Source organism: Lonchura striata, chromosome 13, assembly GCF_050655825.1.
Source record: "Lonchura striata isolate lonStrDom1 chromosome 13, ASM5065582v1, whole genome shotgun sequence".
In the NCBI taxonomy this organism is placed as follows: Eukaryota; Metazoa; Chordata; class Aves; order Passeriformes; family Estrildidae; genus Lonchura; species Lonchura striata.
The window spans coordinates 12,890,996-12,917,316 of record NC_140715.1 but is presented as its reverse complement, the minus strand read 5'-3'; the positions used below and the strand labels follow the sequence as shown (position 1 = coordinate 12,917,316).

General features: G+C 46.6%; 1 protein-coding gene across 1 annotated transcript in view; it reads left to right on the top strand.

Moving 5' to 3' along the window:
- COL23A1 (collagen type XXIII alpha 1 chain) overlaps nt 1–26,321 on the top strand; it is a 182,753-nt gene that overhangs the window by 146,083 nt on the left and 10,349 nt on the right. Inside the window, exons 6-27 of the mRNA XM_085591321.1 lie at nt 3,627–3,653; nt 5,463–5,489; nt 6,118–6,144; nt 11,976–12,092; nt 12,536–12,571; nt 13,065–13,091; nt 13,485–13,511; nt 14,576–14,620; nt 15,219–15,281; nt 16,537–16,581; nt 17,034–17,111; nt 18,347–18,400; nt 19,112–19,156; nt 19,632–19,721; nt 20,062–20,133; nt 20,448–20,489; nt 21,351–21,377; nt 21,796–21,867; nt 21,960–22,013; nt 22,278–22,304; nt 22,779–22,832; nt 23,479–23,565. Of these exons, the coding sequence (XP_085447447.1) occupies nt 3,627–3,653; nt 5,463–5,489; nt 6,118–6,144; nt 11,976–12,092; nt 12,536–12,571; nt 13,065–13,091; nt 13,485–13,511; nt 14,576–14,620; nt 15,219–15,281; nt 16,537–16,581; nt 17,034–17,111; nt 18,347–18,400; nt 19,112–19,156; nt 19,632–19,721; nt 20,062–20,133; nt 20,448–20,489; nt 21,351–21,377; nt 21,796–21,867; nt 21,960–22,013; nt 22,278–22,304; nt 22,779–22,832; nt 23,479–23,565 (1,143 nt within the window). The remainder of the gene's footprint in view (nt 1–3,626; nt 3,654–5,462; nt 5,490–6,117; nt 6,145–11,975; nt 12,093–12,535; nt 12,572–13,064; nt 13,092–13,484; nt 13,512–14,575; nt 14,621–15,218; nt 15,282–16,536; nt 16,582–17,033; nt 17,112–18,346; nt 18,401–19,111; nt 19,157–19,631; nt 19,722–20,061; nt 20,134–20,447; nt 20,490–21,350; nt 21,378–21,795; nt 21,868–21,959; nt 22,014–22,277; nt 22,305–22,778; nt 22,833–23,478; nt 23,566–26,321) is intronic.

Genomic DNA, 26,321 nt, shown 5'->3' with positions numbered 1-26,321 from the left:
GCAGGGTTCCTTCCGAACCCTGTGCTAATTTTTAGCAGAGCAGGAAACATTAAAAATAACCATCAGAGAAGATTTCCCAACTCAGAAAGATTGTCCTTTTAATAATCTCTGGCTTTGCTTTCACTATGTATTTCCCCCCCTAAAATTCCTGTGATGCTTTAAGAGCAAGCCCATCCCTGCCAGCAGCAGTGAGGGCACTGGAGGGGATGGCAGAGGGCCAGGTAGCCAGGCTGGCACCTGGGCTTGCTCTGAGCCAGAGGTGAGTGATGTACGTGGGAAATGCCTGTTATTTCTTGGAAGAGCTTTTGTATGTGACCCAGAGCTTGCAAACTCCACATCATCCCTTTTGGGTGAGCTCAAAATGGTTCTCAAGCCTTCAGCTGACCTCAGTAATGGGTGAATCTCATTTTTGCAGTGAGAGGTGGCATTTTGGTGCTGTGTCTCAAGACTTGCGAGCTTTTGCTGTGAAACAAAATGAAAAATACATCAGAATTTGTTTTAAAATGTAGCCCCTTGCTCTGAAGTTGAAATGTGGGTCAAAACCATGGCATGCATCGAGATTATGTGATATAGTAACAAGCTCTGCTCAAGCTTCAACATCTTATCTGACCCATGTCTGCATTCTCAGCATCAAGGTATAATTATGTATCATTAAATAATAGATCATCAATGTGTACCATGAAATATATTAGATTTATAAGTTATGTCCTCACCCGGTGATGGCAAAGGGGCATGCACCATTGGATCACCATGGATCATTATTCCTACAGGGACACCTGTGCCTATGTTACTCTTTGTGAAGGATGAAACCAAGGTGTGAAATTGCAATTATCACTCACCTCTGCTCCGTGTCACCAGCTCTCCCCACTAATCCAGTTCCTCCTGCTCCAGCAGCTTGAGGGCTCCAGACAGATGCTGCAGATGTATTTTCTTTGCAAAACTGACAGCAACAATTTTTCTTTTCTAATGAGGAGGGTATCCCACAGAGCTGGTTTGACCAGGCACTGAACACATCTGGTGTGTGGTCAGAAAATGAGATGTGAGCTGGTTACCAGCTGGAAGGGGTGTCCAGGGTCGTCTGGGACACCAGCAGTGTGCTCTTCCTTGAAGCATTTTGTCCCACTTAGCCAGTGCAGTGATGGTTTTAGTCAGAACTATGTTTTGGGGGAAATTGGTTGAATTTTCCCTCTATCTTGTTTTGAAGCATTAGGTTTGTCCTAGGCAGAAAGTTCATCCCCTCTTGATTAAGTGAGTAATGAATTATCTGAATTGTGATCACTGTGTTTGATTTAGATCAAGAGTGAGTGAAGGCACAAGTGAAATTGCTCCCTGGGCAGAAAGAAGAGCCTAAAGCCACTGCAATGCTTTCTATCACTTGGGATGTCCAAGGACAAAACTCTCCTTTTCATACACTTTTCCTGGTTCGTTAAGCAGAAGTAATTTTTTTTTGTCCTCTCAAAGTGAAAACTTCTATAGAGATTGATTTTTAGTGGGGGAATATAGGGTTACTTGTTTCCCCATTCCTTGTTTATCAAATAAATTAGAGATTGCTTAATCTTTAATTAAAATGACATGGAGGAGAACTCAAATAAAAGACAATAACAATCTCAACACATGTGAACTCCTGAGATTTGCAGGCAGCCAAGTCGGGCAGCCCAGATTTCAGATGTTCTCTCTGCTGTACCCATGAAATCTCCTGGCTGCTCTTGGGAACCCTGCCTTGCTCACAGACATTTGGCTGGGCAGGTAGAGCAGAGTCCATTAAATCTCTGGCCCAGACTAACAAGACATTTAAAAGTCTGTGTTAGTCTTGTCCATTCAGTGCTGTGGCTGGCCAAGAGCCCCTTTGGAACCCTGATGGATATTGTTTCTCCCAAGCATTAAATGCTTTCCCTCAAACATCTTCTGAATAGGCCATTGTTTCTGCTTCTGGACGTCTCTTTGTGGACTGATACAAGAATAGCTAAAAGCTGAAGAACTGGCATTTTATATTTGAAAAAAATAATAATTGTGGGACTTCTACTCCTCTGAGAAGTTGAATGTGCTGCCAGTTCTGTGCTCAGATCCCATGTCTGATCCTCTGAAAGTTAGGGAGTTGCATCAGGAGCTTCAGATTAATTGCCTCAAAAATCATAGCTTCAGGAAAGAAGCTCTATGAACCCAATGCCATTTCCAGCTTTTAGAATTGAAAGAATTGAGTTGAGATGAAGTATGGAGGAGGTGTCAGGGTAGTTTGGTGGTGACCTGCAAGCCTTTGCATTAACAGACACAACTTCTTTATGTATATTTTTCATGAGCACTTTGTGGCTGTTGAGTACTGATGGTTCCTTATAAGAAAAAAGTACACATCACATGAGGAATATAACCTGTGCTTGATCACTTCAGAGATCTTATGTGTGTAAAGACATCCTTGTTTATTTTCAAGTGAGCTTCTTTTACACAGGTCCCCCTGCCCTTGTAACCCAGCTGCTGATGATCTGCCCAGGTCATCTGGATTTACCTCTTTTTCCTAATAGAGTTTTGTTCCCCAGAGTTTCATATTCCAGGCCCCATCAGCATAGCCATTGCAGACTGATTTATTCCTTATCAATGGCTATTTATTCTTTATCAATGGCTGTGACCTGCAAGGATGCTCTTTTTAATGCACCACTGGCCTCCTCTTACCCCCCTTTGCCTCTTTTGCTCAATTTCCCTATCACAGGTATAAGATAAACTAAAAAATACTAATTCAATCAGTTCCCTAAGAAATACAGAGAACTTTGGTGCTTTAGCACTGTACCACAGCCCAAACCCCTTTAGCTTTGGTAGATCCCCATGGTTCACAGGGCTGTAAGTGGGAGATGTTTCATCCCAGCATGCTGGGAGGAGGATGTGCATGTTCCACACGTGTGGCTGTGCAGGGCAGGTGTAAGAGGGAGCAGAGCTGGTCCCAAGGTGCAACTTTGCAGGTGGAACCCTTGCATTTGCCACGGGCAGTGGATTTACAGTAACTGGTGTGTGTCACTGTCTCCAAAAGTGCCAGCTCCAGCTGATGACAGGGGCAGCTTTGGCCTCACAGCAGCTGTGCTTCCTCCCTCCCCACATCCCTTATCAAAAGCAATGTTTCCTTTGGCCCAACACATTCAGTGGTTTGGTAGTAATTAAGGGCTTAAGTGCCAGAAATGCTGGGGAATTCACCATTTTCCATGTTGGTGCAGCAACCCTAGAAGCAGGAGACCTGAGGAAGAACTGGGATAACTGAGTGCTTTAGGAAAAATGGTTCAGATCCAAGGTTGATGCGAATCACTCATGGATCTGCTCAGTTTAACCAAATCAGGCATGTTTTACTGCTGCTGTTTTTGACTTTCAACACCTCAGGGAGTCCCAGGTGAAGTGCCAGAGCAGTGTCACCTTACCCCTGTCACTAATCCTGTCGCTTCCTTTCACCCTCCTTCATACTCTGCAAATTGATGCCTCTTACTGTACCTCTGTGAAACCTTCCTGCTGAATTGCATGGATGGAGGAGTAGGTAAATCATAGAATCATAGCCAAAAATTAAGTAAGTAGAGTCTCTTTCAGAGCATGCCTTGATAATGCTGTTTGAATTTTTTTTTTTTAATAATACTCTATTTTCCTTCCTTTTTCAGGGGCCTCTTGGCTTGGATGGCAAACCAGTAAGTAGCACTAAGTGCCAGATATAGCATGTCTCTGTTCATGCTGCTCCACAATAAATAGGCAATATCTCAACTATTACTCATTTAGTGCTACATATATAACTGTTTAGGAGGAACAATTGTACTTGGGAAAATGATTCCATGCAAGTTTAAATTCTGAGCCAGGGCTGGCCAGCAGAGCTGGAGGTGAACTTTTCTTTACCTGTCAGCTCATCTCAGCTGCGTCTTCCCCTCCTGCGCCTGCTGGGCGAGCACAGACTGCAGATGGCATCAGGCCAAATTTGGGGAACAAGCTCCAGTAGCACATTGGAAGAGCAAAGTCAGTGATCTTGGTTGTGTGCTTCTGGCACTACAGAGTGATACCATAAAAATAATTGATCCCAAAGCAGGTTCCATTTTCCTCCGAAGGACCTGAGCTGGGAACTGCTTGAGGGTGCCCAGTGTCCATGAAATACTTTTTGGAACAGACCGGATTAATTTATGAGCTGTTTTCTTGACTTCATTTTAGCTTGGAAGCCCTTTGGATATTCAGGTGCTTCATTCTTTTCTTACTTGTTTTACAGAAATGCAGGCTTTTTTTATTTTTATGCTAATTGAACCCTAGCCAGCTCTGATTCCTTCCACCAAATGGTTCCTACAGAAGGTCACAGCTCCATATTTTGTCTCCAAACCCCATTTTCTTCCACCACCTTCACTAGAGGGCCCATATGAAATCTTTTTAAATTCTGGTCCTCAACCAAGTGGGATTTCAAAGTGGGTAAAAGTCATTCATTCTTTGCAATTGAAAAGCTACTCCAGACACTTATTTCCATCCAGTTAGGGAGTGTGCTGTTATAGCCATACATTGCTGTGGTTGTTTTTTATCTCAACCCTGAGGATAGCAGATGTGAATAAAATCTAGAAATAAAGCATTAGACAAGAAAAGAAGGAAGGGCTTGGTTTCATTAGCAAAACCTCATGCTGGGAGTGCAGTCAGACCCCAGAGCACAGCCCTGCACCCCCAGGCTGGGGTGCCACTGCAGGGCAGGAGTGAGACCCCGAGTGACAGGCAGGGAAAATCTCAGTGACAGAGCAAACTCATCACACAGCCAGACTCCAAACAGACTGCTCATGATGTCTGCCATGAGAGTAAGGGGCCAGCAGCCTTGCTCAGAGAAAAGCAGTGGGAGGCAGGCTGCATGGGGATGCAGCTGCTGCTGCTGCTGCTGGCCTCTCTGCTGACCTTCCCCCACGGGTCCCACTCCAGCACACACGGTGCATTGGCACCAGGCTTTGGTACTTTGCTGTGCTGGAAGGCAAATGCAGAGCAGACACATCAAAGTGCTGCTCTCGGGCTCTCTCTGGGGCTGCAGTGCTCTGCCTGTCCCACAGACAGAGGGGACATGAACGATGCCTTCAGCCAACAGGCCAAAGAAAGCAGCCCGTCCTTGTTTATTTCAAACAGATGTATAATTGTTGTAATGATACAGTGAGCGTGTGCTTTTTCTCGAAGTGATTTAATACCTCAAGATATCTTTTGCATCTACTTAGAGTCACGTGGTGGCAAGCTGCTGTCACACTGCCTGCCTTGCTCTGGTCCTTCTCCATACTCTCTCCTGGCAGGAGCAGGCAGGACCTCCTGGGTGCTTTTTGGTAAAGTGATGTTCATTCAAGAACTGCACAACTTAAAATAGTAGCATATATTCTTTAAAATAATAGAGAATGTGACTCAGGTTTGTGAATTGATGAATGTGATTTCCTTGGTTTTAATGTCATATGCATTGGTGATTCTGCTGTTCCTTAATTTGGATTCTTCTTATGTGTTTCCAGGGACCTCCAGGACCAAAAGGGGAAAAGGTAAAGGCTGCATTAACATGTGGATTTGGGGAAGCAGTTCCTGTATATCCTCCTGTTGCTGTAATTCTTTCAAGTTCAGGTTGCCCCAATAACCCAGCTGTTAGAGTGGGTTCTCACATTGCTCTTGGAAAAGCTCCAGGAAGAGGAGGGCAGGAAAAATTTGCAAAAAAGGTGGGCGGACAAGTGTGGTCTTAAAACTCATCTGTGCTATAGGGTTCTGGTAAGCCACTAAGGGTGATGAGAATATAAAACTCTCCATTCCTCCAAGAGATCTGGGCTCCATCGCTCTGTTTGCATGACACCCGTGCAATCAGAGGAGCCAAAGGAGGTCATTACTGAAAGTGAAGTTAGTTTTCACATGTGAAGGACATAAGCAGTTGCTAGGAGAGCCTTAGAGTTGGAAACAAACTGCTATTTCTGATTTATTATCTGCTTCATTGCCTGCCAGGGCATAATCTTTCCCTATTGTGTTGTCTCAAAACCTTCTCCTCCCTCATTTCAAATACATTAAACAATAGAACTCTTGCTTCTTCCCTTGTGTGCTGTACCCATGTCCAGCTGACCCTGTGCTCAGTCCTTCAGGGCTGAGATTTGAACTCTGACCCTTTGCTGTTTTCCTGGTTTGCAGGGGGAAGCAGGAGACATTGGCCCAAGGGTAAGTAGTGACACAGTACACTGATTTATTCTAAAATCTGGTTGGATTTAGTCACTGCACAAAACAAAGCCTTGCTGCAAACAGTATGGTAATAATTGTGGAAATATTCAATTTTGCCTCTGGAGCTCTTTGTGGTGGTGGTTTTCCTAACTTTGGCCACAAGGAAAAAGGAGTTGAAGATCTTTGGGTACCTCATGGAGGGTTTTGCTTCTACTGAACCTTCTCACCCCTGATTTCTTCTTCCAGTGTCAGGGACAAACTCCGTGTTTCTCTTGAAGTTTCTCTTGGGGCTGTGCTCTTTATTTGTTGGCATTAGAGCACCAGTATGTGGGGTAGGGTCTGGTGTCCCGAGGAGAGGTCCAGCACAGAGTTGTTCAGGATGGAACATTCCTACATTCCTCCTCCCTTGCTGAGCTCCCCATCTGGGAGCAGGAGGACATCCAGATGATACCCAGGCTGCCTTTGAAAAGAAAGGATTTAAAGTAACTGTATGATGAGGGGGAAACTCATTTGGCTGTAGCATACAGAAATTAATGGAATTTCATGACATTTCCTCTCATGGAGCTACATGAAGTTCAGATTTACTGAGGTAAATCAGGATAGGTCTCCACAAGACACAAGAGGGATATGGCCCATGTAGGGGATGAGATGGGAGGTGTGGGCTCTCTTGCAGAGGTTATTTCTGAGGTGTGGCTGTCTGTGGATTATGGGCACCTGCTGGAAACCCCATGGTGGGGATGTGTTGGGATCCTGGAGTACCTGTCACTGTAGGAGGCTGGATTTGGAGCTGGCACTCAAGAGTTGGCTGACCTGGGTTAGATGTCATTGCTGGAAACATAACCTGGACCTCAGTGGTTAATGTTGAGTAGAGATGCTTCAAAGACATTTTTCTCTTTTCCCCTGGAGGTTGTAAAATCACTCTGTGAAGTTGGTGTCATATTCTGAAGCAGCTCCCAGCCGCCTTGGGTGTGTTTGGAAATGTCACCCCGGGGCTCAGAGAGCCCCTAAAATTTCTCAGATAGATTCCTGGCCTGGGTGGTGAAGGAGGGGCTCGGTGTAAGACCTCGCTTTGCCTGAGGGCCCACCCACGTCCTCAGAACAGGCTTTAAGAGGAGATTCAGCAGCACAGGGACATGAGCTTGCACTTCTTGGCCAGGGCTGTGGGTGACTTTTGGGGATGGCAGATCGGGAATGCTGAGGAGGGGCTGCTCAGGCTCCAAAGGCTCCGTGCTGCCAGGTGCTGTGGAATCACCTCCTGCTGCAGGGGATGCTCTGGGACAGGCTCTGTCTGGACCTGCAGGGAAGGTACCAGTTCTCAAGGTAACACTTGTCCTTCCTTTTCATCTATCAAGAAAAATGTGCTGGGTTTTGGGGGCATATTTTGTCCTGATCTGCATTTGTCAAGATGTTGCTTCAGTTTTTTATTTATTTATGACCTTTTGTAGAACAGTGAGAAAAAGGCTCAAAAAAATTTGGGAGAAAAGAGAGAGAAAAGCCTGGCAGAACCATACACAAGTAGACTTAAAAACAGGTGCCTGACTTTGAAAATAGCTCCCTTTATGTCTCCAGACACTCAGGGTTGTGAATAGGAGGCAAAACTTCTTAATATCATCTGGTCTAGATTACTTTTTATTTCTTAATTTAATCTATCTTATTCCTCAAGTTTCAGTGGTGGCTTTGTTTAGCTGATTTTGAAAGATGTGTCAATAAAGCTGACTGCATCAATGGGAAGATAAATAACTAGGACTGTATCCAGTGCCCTCTTCCTTGCAAATGGTCATGTCCAAGGGCGATGGAATGAGGACAGAGTGTGTCAGTGAGCACTGAAACACTCTCATTAGCAATGATGGATTATAAGAGAATAATCCTTGGGGTGGCTTTAGAGGGACTGTCTGTGGTGGGAGTGAGGTAATGGCAATTAAAGACTAGCTACTGAATCTGCTCATGTCTGCACTGCTTCTCTTTCTGTAATAAACACCTGCCAGCAGCGTGGACAAAACCAGAGATTATTACATGTTGGAGTGTGCCTGGTGGCAGATGCTGGAGGGTGGTTTTGGAAAGCTGAGGAAGGAAATGACCTTGGGTTGTCCTCATCACTGAATGCTCCTTGTTGTTAGCAGCATGAGGAAGGATGCTGTGCAGCCTCACCTGCTCAGGATGGGGAGTAAATGTGCCCAAATGTACTGACAGAATGCATGGAAGTGTATTTACAGGGAGAAATCAATAACAGGTCCCCTCTGCTCTTGGGAGGATCGAGTTGAAGCAGGATGCTGCCAAGGTTGGGACAGCTGTGCCCTGATATTTGTGCCTGTGCTTCTCTCTCACAATCAGATACATTGCTGCACCCCTGGAAAAGACTGGTTTTGTAATCCTGACTTGCTCCTGAGCTGGCACTGGGCCAGCTGCTCTGGACTGATGAACTTTGCTGGGTGATCTTGCTTGTACTGACAGATGAGATGTTTAGACAAATGGTGGGGCTGAGGAATCCCTGCACATCTGGGCCAGTGCCTGTGGCAGCAGCACCAGCCTTGCTCTCCAGAGGGGGAAAATCAGCTTCAGCTGGTGGGAGAACTGCTCTGTCTGCAGTGGCCCCCGTGGCACAGGGCTGCCCATGGCCAGAGCTGATGGAGATGGCTCCAGCCTCTCCTGCATCTGGAGCTGCTGGGGGGCAAACACTGGCCTGGCTGAACCAGCCCTGCAGCTCCGTGCAGACAAAAGGAGCTTTTGCTCCCTTATTTTCTGCAAGGTTATGACTGCTGGCCAAGCTCACACTGCAGATAAAAACTCAGCACAGGAAGCGTCCTGCAGAGCTCCCTGTGACAGTCCACAGACACCTATGGATACTTTTATTTTATTATTTGCTGACTTTGGAGTGTTACGTTGAAATGGCTACGTTGAGGAGTCTAAAGCTGGAAATGACCAGTGTTCAAGGTTTCTGTGCTCCAATATTCCATTGCTAGATGGGATCAGACCCAATGGCCTGTTAGCTCAGTGCCTTGCAACCTGATGCTCTGGGAATTGTGGAGCAGGAATATGTTACTCCATCACACTTGACCCTTCTGGAGCCTGGCTCTCTACAGCCTGGATGTTTCCTGAACCAGGGATGGTATCTCTCTATTTCATATCCCTCAGGGCTGTTCACCTCTCATGGGCCCATCTGTAAAATCTGTAAAAGCTGTTTAAAATTAAACGTGTGATGGCTGGATTTAGTGGATATGGTGTGTTTGGCCACGGAGCAAATGCAAATTGCTTTTTCCATTAAAACAGATAGGGCTGGGCTTGGAATGTGCTTATTTGGATGATGCTCACCAGTCTGAGGGACAAAAAAAAAAATTCAGTTCCTGTTTTGCTTTATGGGGTTTTATGAAAATCCCACTTTATGTTCTTTTGTACTTTATGCACATAATGTGCCACAGAACTGTGTCCCTTCTGTCTACCATAAAACCCTTTGCTCTCAGTAGAGTCTTTTTGGTGGTTTCTGTAGTATTTGGAGGACCTGGTTATGTGCAAGGGTTCTGTGTCCTCATTAATTTTGATTTCTCAGTATTTCAGTGCTGTTCCTCCCAAAAGTAGCTGTGTTTAACTGAGTGTTGAGCCTAAAGCCCCTCTCTACATCTTGAAAAAAATTCTTGAAACAGGGGCTTATTTTCTCAGGTTGATTTGTTTTTTCTGACTTTACTTTTCCCCTCTCTTCTTGACATGATGGTGTTAAAATATCTGTACTGGGAGGCTGGGCAGGAGGTGGCCTTGCCAGTGCACTATTCCCCCCAGAACTGAGGTTTGGGGTTATCTGTTATTGGTGTGCAAGGTTTAAAAGCTCTTTGGCAATTTGGAAAATAGGTTTGTTCCCCAGAAACCTCCAAAACCCCTCCTGGAGGCTTTGCTATGCTTCTTGTGGCTTCACTCCACATTCTTGATTCTCCTATGGATGGTGGATGGGGGAAAGGGAGATGCACATGGTGTCCTGAGAAAGGAAATGTCTTCCTGCTTCTCCCTAGACAGAGGAGTAGAAAGGCTAAAACACAATAGCAATGACTACTGATACAGTCTAAATACATTGTTTTTGCATCATATAAATCTGGGAGATTTATCTGTAATTTGCAGGCTGGGAATACATCAGTATTCATTTGAGCCTCTGAAAACAAATACAGCATTTGGTCTCAGGGAAATGCTGGGATATATCATCCCCTATGGGGTTTACTGGAATAATACTCTTTATTCTGCAGTAGGGGAACCCTTGCCCCAGATGCTTTGAATGTCCTATTGTGCAGTAAACTAGTGAAAAAATAATTGTTTCCCTCAGTCTGTGTCCTGTTACAAAGATCCAGTGTACCCAGAACCTTAAACCCCAGTGTTGGCTACCTAGACCATTACTTTCTAATGTATCAACTAGATATTAAAAAAAGAAAAGAAAAAAAAAATTATATATTGCTACAGCCTTTAAAACTCACTCTTCTGCTGTGCTTTCCTCTTCAACTGCTGCTCTTTCTTCTTCTGCCTGGATGTAGATGGTTTTTCCCCACCTCAATCATGGATTTCTGGCTAATGATCAGCTTGTCTTTAGCCGGCGAGTGCTCAAGGTAGACACCAAACCTGCTGCCCCTGGTTTGCTGTGACTGAGCTGCTTTTGCTTTCTCTTTCTGGCTGACTGTTGCTATTTTAAATTGCAACAACCATGGCTGTGTTTAGAGATGCTTATTGGGAATATTCACTGAAATCCCACTGGAATTTAGGGGGGTAGGCATTGTCAAAGTAAAGGGGCATAAAACTAATGGGTTTTAGCATTTGGTTCTTTTTGAGATTTGGGAATCAACCAGCAAAGTCCTGCAAATTTGATATAAACAGTGTTGGTATTGTAAAAGAAAATGCATCAAAACTAGAATAATCTAAATCCTTGAACTCTAAATGGGATATTGTAATTAGGAAAAATTCAGTGTGAGACTCAACTTGACATAATTGGTTGCAGTGTTCAGCATTTGCAATTGGGTTTTTAAAAAAGGATGCAAGTGATTTAGGAGCCCAGATCTTGTTGAAAGGCCATGGGACTTGTGCTGCTAAGTCACTTAAGGACTTGTGAAAAATCCCACACTTGTCCCTGATTTGAGGGTGGACCACATATTAAAGCCAGCCCTCTGACTGCCTGGTGGTGACTCTCCCAGATGTTGTTAAAAGATTTACGAGCCACCCTTCCCATTGTGCAACCACATGGATGGGCCGGGCTGGGCCCCGGGGCTGGGCTGGGCTGGGCTGGCTGGTGGGGGGCCAGGAGCTGATTCCCAGCCCCACAGGATGGTCCCCTTGGGAATGGCACCCACCGGACCCACAGGGACAGAGCCAGTTCTCTGCACCCAAAATCTGCAGGGTGCGAGCGGGTCAGGAGGTTCATGTGTGACCGTGGCTGTCTGTAGAGGATGAATTTAAGCACTGCCACTTTTTTGTGTGGTTTTCTGGTGTGGTGCACTGAGCCATGGCAGTGTGTGCATGCTCCCTGCCAGCATGTTGTGAGCCTGGGCTGCTCTGGGTGCTGTTGGGTTGGTGATTCTATGCAGGCAATCACTGGATAAAGCTTAAACAGATTAAATCTCATTGTCAAGCACAATCCTGGTTGAGGAACCAAACCCAAATGGCATAAATTGGCTCACTTTCATCTTTCCCAGCTGCAGTTGGGAAAGCTGGAAGTCAAACAGTTGGAAGGTGCAGTTAAATTTCCCTGGGACCGCAAAGACCAGGGTGCTGTGGCCCAGGGATGCAGTGCATGTGTTGTGGACACCCTGAGACCACCCCTTGCCAACACTGCTTCGTCTCACCATGTCTGTGTGAACTTCTTCCAGGGTGATCAAGGTCGAGATGGAGCCATGGGCCCCCCTGGTCCGCCAGGACCCCCAGGTGCCCGGGGGCCTCCTGGTGACACGGGAAAGGATGGCCCCAGAGGACCTCCAGGCTCCCCTGTAAGGACGGGAGATGCGCAGCGAGCACGGACCAGGCAGCTCCCACCCACGAGGGACAGCAGGGTGAAGGGTGTCCCCTTCCCCAGTGCTGCCACCACCACCGAGTCCCCAGCCTGAGCCACAGCTGGGCTCCAGAGGCTGCTCAGGGAGCAAAGCCTTGGGGTGTGGGGGAAGGAGCAGGAGGGGACCTTCCAGCTCACGTTTTGGAGCAAAGAGCTGGACCTGGCGTGTGTATTTGCAGGTGCTGGTTGTAACTCACAGAGCCAGGAGATCTCCCCATTTCATACCCTTTGGATGTCCTGTTGCAAATCTGAAGACCACTGGCAATTTATTTAGTAAAAAAATAGGCTAAAGAATAAGACAGTGGAACATTCTAATTATTGCTGAGCATTTTGGAGAATGAGAGGTAATAGCTTCAATGTTGGTGTTTTTGTTTTTTGCAGGGTTTCAAAGGCGAGCCAGGAGAGGATGGAGTCATGGTCAGTATTGTCCAGAAGCATCTGTGTGTGCCCCTCATCCCCACTGCAGCAAGGGGGTTTGTGTCACTGCTTATGGAGGATAAAAACCCCTCATGGAATTGGAGGTGCCCTAAAATGGATGTTTGTCCAGGGCTACCTGTGCCCTGGGGAGAAAAGAGGCCAGTTTTGTGTCCCTTTGGCTCTTCTGGAGGGATGTGGTGTTCCTGTACCCTGACTCCTGTCCCTCTGAAGCCACCTGGCATTGTAACTCCAAATTGCTAAGGTTTATATTGGATAAAAAAGTGTTTATTATACATCAAATACATGAACCATAAGAAGGATATTATTTACTGGGAGCACAGAGAACAAATACAGCTCTATTTGTAAGGGAAGATGAGCAGTTGACATCTATTTATTTTTTTTTTTTCTTGGAATTAAAATATTCTTAAAAATGTTTTTATCCTGTTTTACTCTGTTGTCAAAGAAGTAAACTGATCACTCTTATATTCAACAGGGTGCCAGAGGACCTCCAGGACCAAAGGTGGGTAATAATCTGTCTAATTTTAACATGAATTCTTGAAATAATGCTGCATAAGAGGGGTGAGGATGAAAATAAGCATTGAAACCCATTGAGATTCCAATGCAATGAAATTCCAAGGTATTGACTTGGGGTGTAAATGTCTGAATGTGTCACTGCCTCAATATCACATCCACTGCCCATGCTCAAATCTGGAAATGGGGCTGGAGGGTTCTGCAGGGGGCTGCAATTTGCTGTGCTGTGGGAGTGTGCTTTCTTGCATTTGGGGGGGATTAATATGATTAGCACAAGCCAAATATTTTAATTTTACAATTAATTTTTGTTATCCACATAATTTGCCTTATTTTCTGTCATGTCCCTAAATTTCTTTCTATTCTGTTGATGTTGCTGTTGAAGGGTGAGCCTGGTGTCCAGGGGAAAAAGGTAAAAATGGTGATTTAAATTTTTTTTTTTATTTAATTTTTTTCCCTTTGCTTTGCTCTGTGCTTGGCTAGGGAAACCATTGCCAGAGACTGGTGTAGAAGCTGTGGTTGTGGCTGTCCACACCAACCCTGTGTTTCCTCAGTTTCCCCCCCACAGGATCCTGGGGCTGGGCATGGCTGTGCCTGCAGCCTGGCTTTCATTTCCACAAGCAGGCCAGAAGCTGCAGCCACATCTGCCCAATAGACAAAGAATAAAACAGCAAATGCCAAGCAAAGCAGTCTCGAGCCCTTTCTCTCCAATAATTCAATGAACCAAGAGGTGCCTGGAGGATGGTCTCTGCCCAGGGAATGGGTTTGGAATTCCTGGGATGGCTGTCACCTAGCAGCACTGCAGTCCCATGGGAAATGTCCTCTTGGGGGCCGGGAATGCTGCTTGGGTGTGGCACTGAAGATTGTGAGAGATTCACAAGAAGTAGATAAATCACTGCCTTTAAGTGAAGTCAAAGCACTGACAGGGCCCAGCCTTCCCCTCCTACTGATTTGGCCCAAAACAGGAGTGGCCATGGGTGTTTTTCAGGCCAGAATTTGGCTTAAACATTTCATAACTGGCTGGTAAAACTAATCTCGCCAGCATCCATGGTTTTACTCCAGGAGAACAACAAAGCACAGAAAACCTCCTCCTGGAAGAGGGTGTTGGTGACTTGTGATGAAGTCCATGAGGATGGGTGGCAGCTACAGGAGGTCTTTGGAACCCCAAAGGCCTTAAGGAATATAATGTTTCATTTCTGCTAAAGGTGGGAGAAGACCTTTGGCAGGGCCTGCTGTAAGCAAATTCTGGAAGATGCTCATCCACCTTCCCAGGAGCAGGGGAGGCAGAGGCAGGGCTGGGTGGGAGCAGGGGACCACGCTGGAGCCTCCTGTGCTCCTTGCTGCAGCTCTCCCCTGGTTGCAAACCTGAGTGGGTTTTGTGTCTGTGCAACAATCAGAGAGGTAAAATGATGTGTTGGAACCAACTAAGTGTGTGCAAAGTCTGTGTATTTCACTTTTTGTATTTTGGTCCATCAGGGTGATGATGGGATCCCTGGGGAACCGGGACTTGTGGGCCCTAAGGTACGTTCTGCTCCGTGTCCATCTAGCACCTGTGTGGGGCAGCATCTTCTGCTGTCTGGTTTTTGGCACCATAGCACAGCTGGGGCAGGATGAGACACATTTCTCCTCTGGTATGGAAAAAGATCAAAAAACTGTGAGGGTGGTGAGGCCCTGGCACAGGCTGCCCAGAGCAGCAGTGGCTGCCCCATCCTGGAAGTGTCCAAGGTCAGGCTGGACAGGGCTTGGAGCAACCTGGGATGGTGGAAGGTGTCCCTGCCATGGCAGGGGGCTGCTGCTGGATGATCTTCAAGACTCCTTCCAACACAAAACATTGTGAATTTATTATTCTATGCTGTGGTTTTGGGCTATGCAGCTTCATGGCTGAACACACCACCCGCAGCCAAACTGCTGATTCTGAAAGTTTCACTTTTATCTCAAAAACTCCCCATTTGCACCAGGGCAAGGTGATGGGGTTTCACAGCTGAAAGCAGAGCTCTGCTCCCTCGTGTATGCAAAATGAAGATAAATCAAGAAAATGATAACCTGAAGAAATCTTTTCTCCATCCTCCCTGTGCAGCATTTGTCTAAATGGCTTTTGTCTAAATGGCTTTGTTTTCAGGGAGAAAAAGGAAGTGTGGGTCCCAAGGGAGATAACGGCACAGATGGCTTCCCAGGACTAAAGGTAAGGAAAAGCTGGAACTCTGAGCACAACACTGCTGAGGCAGAGGCTTCCAGCTCAGGAGCTGTTTTGGGCCTTTGCCTTCTAAAAGCCCCATAAAGTGCCAAAACTGACACAAAATGAGTGAGATTAAGTGTTTGAACTTTTCCTGGTGATTTGATGAAAGCTGGGTTCAAGCAGAGATCAGTATAAGAGCTTGTAAGTCATCTACGTGCACATTTTACACAGAATTGCCTTTTTCCTCAAAAACTGTAGAATTCTGGTCACATTTTGATCCCATGTTATTGATGGTTGTGGAATTGCTTCAGAGCTCCAAGCAATTGTGAGCTGTCCTATCCTCCTGACCTCCAAAGCTGCTGAGAGGTACAATTAGACAGCCTGGGTTTGTTGGGTGGTGCTGAGGGGACCTGGACAGCATCTGTGGGCTGTTATTTACCCCCTCAGCTGCTTTGTATTCAGCAGGATCTGGATGCACTAATACTTTCTATATCAAAGAGTCGTGATCCCTTATTGGGCAAGACAGTGAGGAAGAAAGTGAGCTCTGGTGAACCTTAGTAAACTTCTTCTAGAACCACACTAGCAGTGCTGATTGAATGTAGGGTTTTTTCCTATACATTTTTTACTTTTTAGAGAGCTTTAATTTGGTCAGCAAAGGGATCAACATGGGTGTGACAAATGAGACATCTTTTGAATCCTGAACAGAATTTCAGGTCATTACTGTAAGAGTACTATGACTTTTTAAAACCCTCCAATTAAAAAAAATATAAAAAGAAGTGGAGGAGGGAAAAATAAAAAAGAGGAAGAAAAAAGGAACAGTTTGGCACTGAACTTTTCCTTAAACTTCCCCTTGAAAATGGTTTAAACATCTCAGCTGAAACTTTCCACATGCAAAACTCAGCCTGAAGCAAAGGGAGCCATGTGGAACCAGTACAAAGTGATGGAGCTCGGCACACTTGGAGCAGGGAGAGGAGCTGGAGGGCAGCACAGCCCATACAGGGAGCTCAGCCCCGAGCTGGCCACTCCACTCCCCCTGCAACGAGACTCCTCTTACTCCTCTTGTTGTTACACCAACACTGTTTTTTGATAAATATATTCGCTCTCAAGTCAAATCTATTTTCTACTAGGAAAAGCAGTCCCCTGTTGGTGTCATAATTTTTCTTAATCTAAAGCATTAAGTGGATGGGTACAGTATTTTTAGGATAAATATTTTATATTTTCCTTGGTCTCATTGAAAAAAAATGTGATTTTGGATTTTCAGGGTGAACCTGGTGAGAAGGGAGGAATTGGCTCCATTGGACCCCGGGTATGGATGTTCAGGATTTCATTTGGGAGCTGTGTATTTTTCTCAACCTTAACTGTTCCTCACCACCTCTTTCTGCATAGTATGTGGATGAATTGCTTCAGGATCTATTCAGTGTCAGAAAATAGAAATGGTGCATATTTAAGCAAATGATTGCACAGGTACTAAATGGTGGCATGGGAAATCAGTCAAGTCCAATTTTCTTATACTCATGACCATTCTGTGACCCTTTTTTCTGCACGAGGGAAGCTGGGAATAGGGGTAATCAAATGAGGATTTTTATGCTCTTCTCCATTACACAAATTGATGGCCTTTTGAGGTTTGACAGTTCCAGCTGTCAGACTAAGGTGTGTTTGTAAGGTGATAACCCCCAAACGCTGCGTGTCAGGTCTTTGCTTTCATAGCCGCCAGCTCTCCATGCTGTAGGATTAAACAGGATTCATCCCTGTCTGCAGGGTCCCCCCGGGCTGAAAGGGGAGCAGGGGGACACCGTCGTCATCGACTATGACGGCCGGATCCTGGATGCGCTCAAGGTAAGCCCAGGGGAAAGGACTGAAATCGGCCGAGCTCTGCCGCCGTGACATTGTGACCATGTGCCCACCCTTGTCCTGCATCTCCTCCTGAGATTTCTGTCTTGGCACAGAGCTGGCTGGGAGGGAAGAAGGAGCTGATTGCATCCAAGGGCTGAGGATATTGAGGGTGCAGCAGCAAAAGCGGTGGCAGAGCTCGAAGGCAGCAGTTGGGATGTGGGAGGAAGGGGAGCGGCACCTGAGCCTTAACTGAACAGTGCCCTGACCTTTTCATTAGGATGAAATAAGCTGAATAGAATAAATACTTAATTACAGACATATTTGAGAACCCTCCTAATTGTTTTATAACAGGCTGCAGGGATACACAAAGTGCTGGTAATTTCCGTTTGCCAGATGTCTGCGTGGCACGCAGCTTCGGGAGTGGAGTGCAGTGGTTGGAGAGGCTCCATCAAATGTCTGGAGGCTTCATCTGCTGGACCCAGACCCTGTCCCTTGTTCTGCATGCAGAGACTGCTGAGGAGCACATCACTGAACCTCACTAACTTAGCTGTTTTCCTGCTTACTCGTTGTTTGCAGTGTTTGTGCACTGACCTGTCTCAAGTACAAGACTCTGGAAAGGCTTCCAGTGTGACAAAGTGTAACAGCATTTGAGTGTGCAGCCATGGGGAAAGGTGCTCCAGGATATGATACTGGTTTGTCTTTCATCTGAGCAAGACCACAAATTTTGCTGCTCGAAATAATTTGCAAGTTGGAAAATATTTGTTCATCTCAAGGTGGTTTGTGGTCTTTGCACCCAGCAGTGCCCAGGAAAAATAACTTCTTTAAGTGTGCATGGTTTTCCTGTTGTTAGTGCTCACACAAACTCCATTTTTCCCCTCTTTAATTGCTGGCTGGCTGACACTGTGTTCAGCATGACACTGCTGCCCAGGCTGGCTGCCTGGAGCAGGCAGGATGCAAAAAGACCATCAGACTGGGGTCCCACCTCCAGCTAAAGGCATTTTGCCTCTTAGCCCTTGTCTTTGCAGCTGTACACCTGACTTGCTCTCACTGTGCTCTGTTCTGCATGAACAGCCCCGTGGCAGAGGCACCTCGGGCATCAGCTCAGTGCTCAGGCAGTCCCACTCACCCGAGTGTCTCTGGCAGATGGTGGCTGGGAGCTGCTCATCCCCACAGCACGAGGACAGCGTGCCATGTCCATGCCAGTCATCATCAAGGCTGTTTTGTTTGCTCTGTTTCAGGGTCCACCAGGTCCCCCAGGACCACCGGGCCCCCAAGGCACTCCAGGTCCCAAGGTGAGCCTGACCTCTGCCAAGCAACATGGTCATTAGTAGCTCTCCATGAAGAGTCTCCCAAGCCAAAATAAGGCACTTGAAGGTGCCTGCAGAGGAGTTTGAGGCTGTGTGTGCTTTCTAGCCCTTTCTCTGGCTGAAAAAACAGCGTCTTTCACACAAAAAACAAAATTTTGTTGACTTGTCTTTGGCCTTCTTCCAGAGGATGCTGTCCCAGATACAAGTCCAGTCCCAGTTCCACACCTGACAGAAAATCCCAGCTCCTCTGAGACTGCCCCATTTGTCTGTGGCTGGAGGCAGAAGAGAGAGGGGCTGGCAGTCCTGTGGGCTGTGCTGAGCCACCCTCATCCCTGTGTGCTGTTCACTGTCCCAGCACTGTGTCCCAGGCCCTGCTGTCCTCCTGCTTCACAAACAATACTCTGTGACCTGCAACCAGCTGTTTCTTGGAAAGAAGAATGCCATTTGTAGAAAAGTATCTCTTGAAAGAATAGAATGGGACAGGATTTTGGTGCATTTTGAGGTCTCTATGCCAATATTCAGATGAGCTGGTGATGCTGGTGGGTCACTGACACCTCCTTGGTCGTAAGCCTCGCAGTGGCAAGCCCATAACCACAACAGTTGTGTGTGAATAATTCATTTCCTTGCCCAATGCTTTCCCAGGATGAATCCTTAATTTAATTTACCATGGGCTCCCCTTTCTTTGTCTCCCTCCAGGGAGAGCTGGGTTTGCCAGGTCCACCTGGAATGGATGGTGAAAAGGTGAGTGAGGCACGGCTGGATCGAGCGAGGCCTTGCCAGGAGCCAAATGAAAAGGAAGCTTCTTGTGTGTCTGAAAAGCAAATCCAGCGTGCCAGGAGTGAGCTCTGCTGTGCAGGGGCAGCTGTGACTCCCTCAATTGATGGCCCTCTGCCTGCAGCCCTGCTCTGCTCTGAGCGTGCCCATGCTGCTCGTGGCCGTGTCTGCCGAGCTAACGGGGCTCCTTTCACAAGCAGTTCATCAGATGCTGTCTCAAATCTTTTTGTAAACCTTCCCAGCCCCAAATGGCTGCAGCCCCTCCTGCAGCCCAGCCAAATTCTGCTGCGCCCTCAAAATTGGCATCTGTGAGGTTGAATGTTAAAACATGTTCTCATGAGCTCGCAATGCTGAGGGAAACAGCAGAAAGGCAGAAGTGGCTGCTGTGGGGGGTTATTTTAAGAGTTTTCTCCTAAACATGTTGTATTCTCTCAACTTGCAGGGTCCCAAAGGAGCAAAGGGTGACCAGGGCAGCATGGGGACTACGGGGCAGAAAGGAGAAACAGGAGAAATGGGCTCAGCAGGTCCCCCGGTACGTCCCTTTGGCTGTCCCTGTCCCTCTGCTCTTGATTCTTTAATGCACTCATTTCTGCAAATGCTCAGAATGGGGCTGGGTTGTCTGATTTAAGCAATGACCTCTCCACACCACATTACTGTGGAGCTGGTGGATGTGGGAGCTTTGAATTTCCATTTCTTATCAGCTTATTTAGAATGTATCAAGGAGGAGAAAATATTTCTTCAAAGTCCCCTGGAGAAGAACAGGAGCATGGCTTGAGCCAAGGCTGGTGTTTAGAGGGAGACAAACCTATTTTTGTCTCACATTTGCTTCCCTGGAAGATAAACCACGTCAGTGTTACATTTTTATCTTTCAGGGTGCAGAAGGGCCAAAAGGAGACAAAGGAGAAAAAGGAGACACTGGGTCACCATGTCTGCAGAATAATCATGTAAGATCTTGGCAACATAAAGTCTCTTTCATGACACGGGATCAGGCAAAGCTGAGGGTGCAGGATGCACCCACCAGTCCCATATCCATCAGCAAAACCCAACTGTGTTCTACAGGTGTCTAAATGAGGTTTATTCCTTAGGGAAGAGCAGTTCACACACTTAGCACTACAAAGGTACTTTAGATTTTGTATTGCTGGTTGAGATATTGGATGCTGCTGTTGTAATTAATTGGTCATTAAATCATGAATCTGGGCTTTGTGAGGTTTCCACTTCCAACAGCCTTGTTAAGGTGCTGTTTAATTCCCTTCTGCAGATCATACCTGAGCCTGGACCCCCTGGATTACCTGGCCCTATGGTAGGACTCTGGAAGTGATTCCTGCAGATTTGTTATTGTATGGGATCAAGGACAAGGGTGGTTTCTCTGTTTAATCATTGTGGGCTGTCTTGAATCTGGGGAAAAAATCAGGGAAGTGCTACAGTCTGATCTGTCTTTGGAGAAATTAAAGCACCCCATTTAGGAGAGTACATCAGAGTTTATGACTCATTTTTCAAAAATCCACATTGTTCCCTGGGAGAAAAGATAAAATCTTGTGGGATGGAAAATCTGTTCCCCACCATGACAGTGTCTATATTCCCCTAAATTCACCCAAGTCATGAAGTTTTCTGCCATCAGCTGCCCTGGGAGAGGATGCAGATGGTGATGAACACACAGAGCATTTCTGATGGAGACATCAAAGGGGTTTGGTGCCTACAATGCTCCAAAAGGAGCTGTCAAGAACATTGGGAAGGCTGGGATGCCTCTGCTGGGTCCAAGATTCACCTTGAGAGACCATGCTTCAAAAGCTGGTGGCATTTCAGGTGGCATTCACAGCCTGGGAGGTGTCCCAGCCCTGCCCAGGTGTGGAGGGCTGTGTTGGCACAATGCCACCCCCAGAGCTTCCTGTCACTTTCTTCAGCAAAGCTTCTGGGGGCTCTCAGTCCCCAAAGCTTGTGTTGCAGAGCTTTATTGTCCCTTGTTACACACAATGCTCCTTTTCAGTTCCCCTGCCCCCTGATTTGATATTGGAGAACAAAATAAACTGCCACCTGCCTTGAAAATAAGTATTTTACCATTGTCAGCCTGTAACTTGAGCAAAAAATGGTTTGGGAAGGAAAGTTTACAGTATGTTTTTAAATTCTGGGTTTTTTTTCAAATGCACCACTCTCTTTCCCACAGGGTCCTCCAGGAATCCAGGGGCCTAAAGTAAGTCAATAAATTAAATGTCACCCAGTTTCCCAGCTGCTAGTGCATTATTTACAGGCTCACAAAGGCCTGTCAGCTCTGGAGACTGAGTTTTTTGTCACTGTTGTCACAACACATCCCTTGGTTACGCTGTTCAGCAGTTGGCATTTTGGAAAACAAGCCATTTCTCCTTCCAAGCATTTACAATCCAAACTTCTCCTCCAGCAGAGAGTCCTGAGGGCTGGTGAGAGCCAGAGTTTCCAAACCAAAAGGTTTAAAACCTGTATTTTCAGCTATTTTCGTACATGGTCAAGAGCAAAACATCACCAGCAGTGTGGGTGTGAGCACCCCAGAGAAGGGTAGGAGGGGGTGGGTGCATGAAGGGCTGCCCTGGGCAGAGCTGCCAGGGCTCCTTGGCTGATCCATTTCATTTCTGCAGGGTTTGGATGGTGCAAAGGGAGAGAAAGGTGACAGTGGTGAGAAGGGGGACCAAGGTGACACCGGACCTGCTGTGAGTTGTTTTTCCAAATCTCATTTCTGGCTGTTGACAGAAACCTGTCTCACAGGAAACAATCCCAATGCTTTGTTTCTTTTTAATTTAAGGGTCTCCCAGGTGCTCCAGGGCTCATTGGTTTACCTGGTACCAAAGGAGAAAAGGTAATCACGGGTGTGGGAGAGGAGCAGGGACATTGGGGTGTAATCCTAAAGTAGGAGCTGTAAAATCCTGCTGGGGGGAGTCCAGCCAAAACTGCAGAGCTGGACCAGCACTACCCTGGTGGGTGGCAAAGGAGCAGCCTCCTGTGCCAGAGGCTCCTGGATGAGCCCATGCCCTCACTACCACGTTAAACCAACTGGATCTAAGTTTGTCTGCAACACCAAGCTCAACACAGCACATCTTAATTTTTATTTTTACCTCTGCAGGGAAAGCCAGGGGAGCCAGGATTGGATGTGAGTATGGAAACCATTAATTATTCGTGGTAGAAATACAAATAACACACACATAACTTGAGATTGCTGGGAAAACCTGTAGCTAACACTGTGTACACTGCTCCCCCTTAAACACAGTGGCCATGGAGTGATGGCTGTAGGAAAGGGCTGAATTCAGGCCCATTGCTGGGCTGCACAGTGGAGCTGCTCACTCAAAGGTGCTGCCAGGGCTTCCCTTTCCAACTGAGAATATTTGTATTCGATTCAGTGACATGGAAATTTCTAATATCTGTAATGGTATTGGGGTGTGGTGCAGCACTCCATTTTCCCAAGAAATTGCTGACATACCAAGTCAACAGGAAGCAAATGTCATTCTTCACTGTATCAGGACAGGCTGATGGAGTTGGCTCATGTTGAACTGAGCCATTCACACACTAAACTTAAAAAATCTTTTTTTTTTTTTTCCTTTTTCCCACCTAAAAACTGTGGTGACAGGGTTTCCCTGGTCTCAGAGGAGAGAAAGGAGAGAGAAGTGAAAGAGGCGAGAAGGTGAGTGGGTTATGGCTGTACTGATGTTTGTGGGGCAGGACAGGCTGCTCTTTTTGGCAGGCAGCACTGCTTGCCCTGGGAGCCACTGCTGAAAGGAGCCCAAGGATTTGCAGATTCCCAGCACAGGGCAGGACAGGCAGTTAATTCCTACCCACTTGGAAGGGTTTTTGCAAGCCTGCCCCCACCCCAGCCCCGCCTGACCATTGTGGGGAAATGGAGCAGCCTGACAGCTCCAGGTTGCACAGAATCACTGCTCTTGGTTTATAGACCTTGAAAATGGATCCAAGTCAAAGGTTTTGCTACAGGGACCTTTAAACAAAGAGGTACCCAGGTGGAGCCAGGAGCCCAGCTGAGTAGCTGGAAGCTGCTGCTCCCATCCCACTTGATGTCAGATACCAACCTGGGTTCCAGCAGAAACTGCTCATTTAGTCAATCTGCTATAAAATTATCTATTGCGATGTTTCCACCCAGCTTTACTGAAGATTTTCACAGTGATTCCACTACTCAGCTGAGGTCACACTAGTGCAAGGATACTGCTGCAAGTGTGCTTACTCTGGGTGAGGACTGGGACTCTGCAAGTGCTGTGAGACATGAAGCAAAGGTGTTCCTTCCCCTTGCCCCTGATATATTTCTGTTGTGCTGACAGGGTGAACGAGGAATACCAGGGAGAAAAGGGGCCAAAGGACAGAAGGGGGAACCAGGCCCCCCTGGACTGGATCAGCCTTGTCCCGTGGTATGTCTTTCATTTCACTCATCCTAAGCATGGGCTGAGGGGCTGAAAAGGAGACACAGCTTTGCAGCCAGGGAAAAGCAGGGAGGATTTGAGAGTTCTCTCTTTTGCAGTAAATCAGAGCAGATGATTATTGTTTTCTCACTTTTCTTAATGGTTTATCTGCACTGCTGGAAGTTCACTGCTCGCTGTAAGGGCTCCTCACTGGCCAGATGGGAACAAGCCACAGCAGTAAAAATAAAGCTTCTTTGTGTAAAGACCTTCTTATTGTAGAAGAAACAATGGACCTCAGTAGAGCTCTTCAGGAGATAGTGTGAAGCTGCTGGCCTGGCTTCTGAGCATGTGTGAAATCAGGGAGTAACTGGGTGCAGGGGATGGGAGGTGATCTGAAAACAAGGCCAGCTCCAGCCTTCCCTTCATCCCTGCAAACCGAGTGAGGGGTGAGCCAGGGAAGCTTGTTGGGGTTGATAGCATCACAGTTCTGCCAAGCATAAGTGATGTATGAGCTGCCAAGAAGTGCCTCTGGGAGAAGAGACCTCCCTTGGTTTCTCTGCCCTTGGCTCAGAGCTGTCCCTTCCCAGCCACACCCCAGGCCACCGCTGTGCAGCTCACAGCCCAGTGGGCTTTCCAGGAAACCTCCTGGGTGTTTGAGCCTGGGGAAGCTGGATCTCCCAAATCCATTTCCAGAACCTCTCATTCATTAGATAGAGCCCACAAAAAAAATCTAGAGTGGTTTATAAGAAGTTATTTGACCTGGTAAAATTTACCTCCTTCTCACTACTGTTTCTCATATAATGACTAAAACTGGAGAGATCCTTTCCCTGAAGTGCTTTGAAGCTGCAAGACGAGAAGTATCAAATATGGAACTAAAACTGCTTAAATGTAGCTGTTTAGAACTTAGTCCAGAGGCACCTTATTAAGAGTGCCAGCTGTGCCATTCAAAAACCCATTTCTTCTCTGAACGTGTGACTTTTCCTCGCTCTCTGAGCACAGCCATGGCAGACAGGGCTGTTGTGTAGCTCCACTACATCAGCAATAAGCTCCTTTAGTCAATATGCTTTATTTTGCCTGGAGATTGAATATGAACTGCAATTAATTTTTTCCTCTCTTGACATGTTGGGTGATTTACCCTTTGTCTCTTTAACTGCACTTTTACAAATGTGAATCTCTGGTTTGTGTACAGAGGATCTTTCCCAGATGACAGACTCTACTTGTCACGTGAATTCCCTACCATAAAACCACTCTGCTGGCTCGCTGTGTCATCAGAAATGGAGCTGTGAAGCTCTAGAGCCATCCTTCTCCCCCTGTGCTGAAACACGGGGGTCTGTCTGTGTAACTCCTCTGTCCTTTATCATTCTCAACAAGCAGTTATTTTTCCAAACAGGGAGATCATAGCACTGCAGGCAGCAAAAGGGACCCAGGTTTGCCAGGCCTGGATGGGGTGAGCCCGCCCTGCCCTTTGGTACAGTATCTGCTCTGTCTTGCATGATTTGTGTGTGTTGCTGCTGTGGCCAAGCCCTGTCCTGGGGAGCAAACCCCTCCAGGGAGAGGAAGGGCACAAGGCAGCAGAGCAGGGACGAGAGGTTTCACTCTGCCATTTTGGGGAAGGATGCCAATGTGTTGTGCCACCTTCTTCCCAGTTAAAATGACTTTAGGTAAGGAGTGTAAATCATGGGAGACCATGCAGCGGATGTCAGTCCCTTTATGGTAACAAAGTTAGATGCTTTCAAACTTTTTTTAGATGCTCAAACTCTGGTAATAGATGCTCAGAGTTTCTCTCAGTACCTATGCCCCAGTTTGATTCCCCTTGTGCCTGAGTCCCATTCCCAGCTGGAATTTGAAAGGTTTTCCTCAAATAAACAGCCAGTCCTGCAGAGCAGGACCACTGGCACTCTGGGCATGAGAAGGGTTTTGCTGTGTCAGCACAGAGCTCTGCCCAGAGCTCAGGCTGAGTCCAGTGGTTATGCAGGAAGGTTCATGCTCTGCTCCCCCAAAGGGCTCTGCACCACTAGCTAAGAGAGGTCATTGTTTTATTTTCATGTTTTTAACCATAGGAAATGCTGCATGTTAGATGATTTGCAGTTGTCCTCAGAGAAACAAAAGGGCAGTAAGCTGTTTCTCTTTCAAAAAATTAAATTACTTTCAGATGTGTCCAAGAAACCAATTCCTAACAGCAGGCCTGCTCTAACTTCTTTCTTACTCCCCAGAGATGTTCTATTTCCTAAGCATCTCCCATCTTAACTATCCAGAAAACACAGGACCCATTTGAAGGTGTTGTAAACTGCAGTAGGTGATTCCTGCAATTAGCTACAACATGACCAATCAGTAGAGCACTTGTGCATCTTCCTGGTTATTTGCAGATTGGTTGAAATGTTGATTTTGTTCTGCAGCCCAGGGTGCAGTGGAGGCTTGCTGGGCTTTCAGTCCAGGAGCATCAGCAGGAACCCCACACACACAGCCATGAAGAATCATTTTGGAGTCGCTTGAGTGAAACATGGTAGAAAGGTGTGGAGTTTTATGATGGCCAAAATAAATATTCTGAGTGCACAAGAAGGAGAAATAGCTCAGGGCAGAAATCAACCCCCTGACCATCAGGGTTAGGGTGCACTTTAACAGCAGGTCAGAACATTTTAGGTCAACCACTCTGCACCTTGTCCCCTGTACCCATCACCCCCAGACAACTCTGGAAAATGTATGTTTTACCCTTTTTTTAAATAGCTTTGGACTAAAAGATTGACTGTGTCTGCAGAAAAAAATAA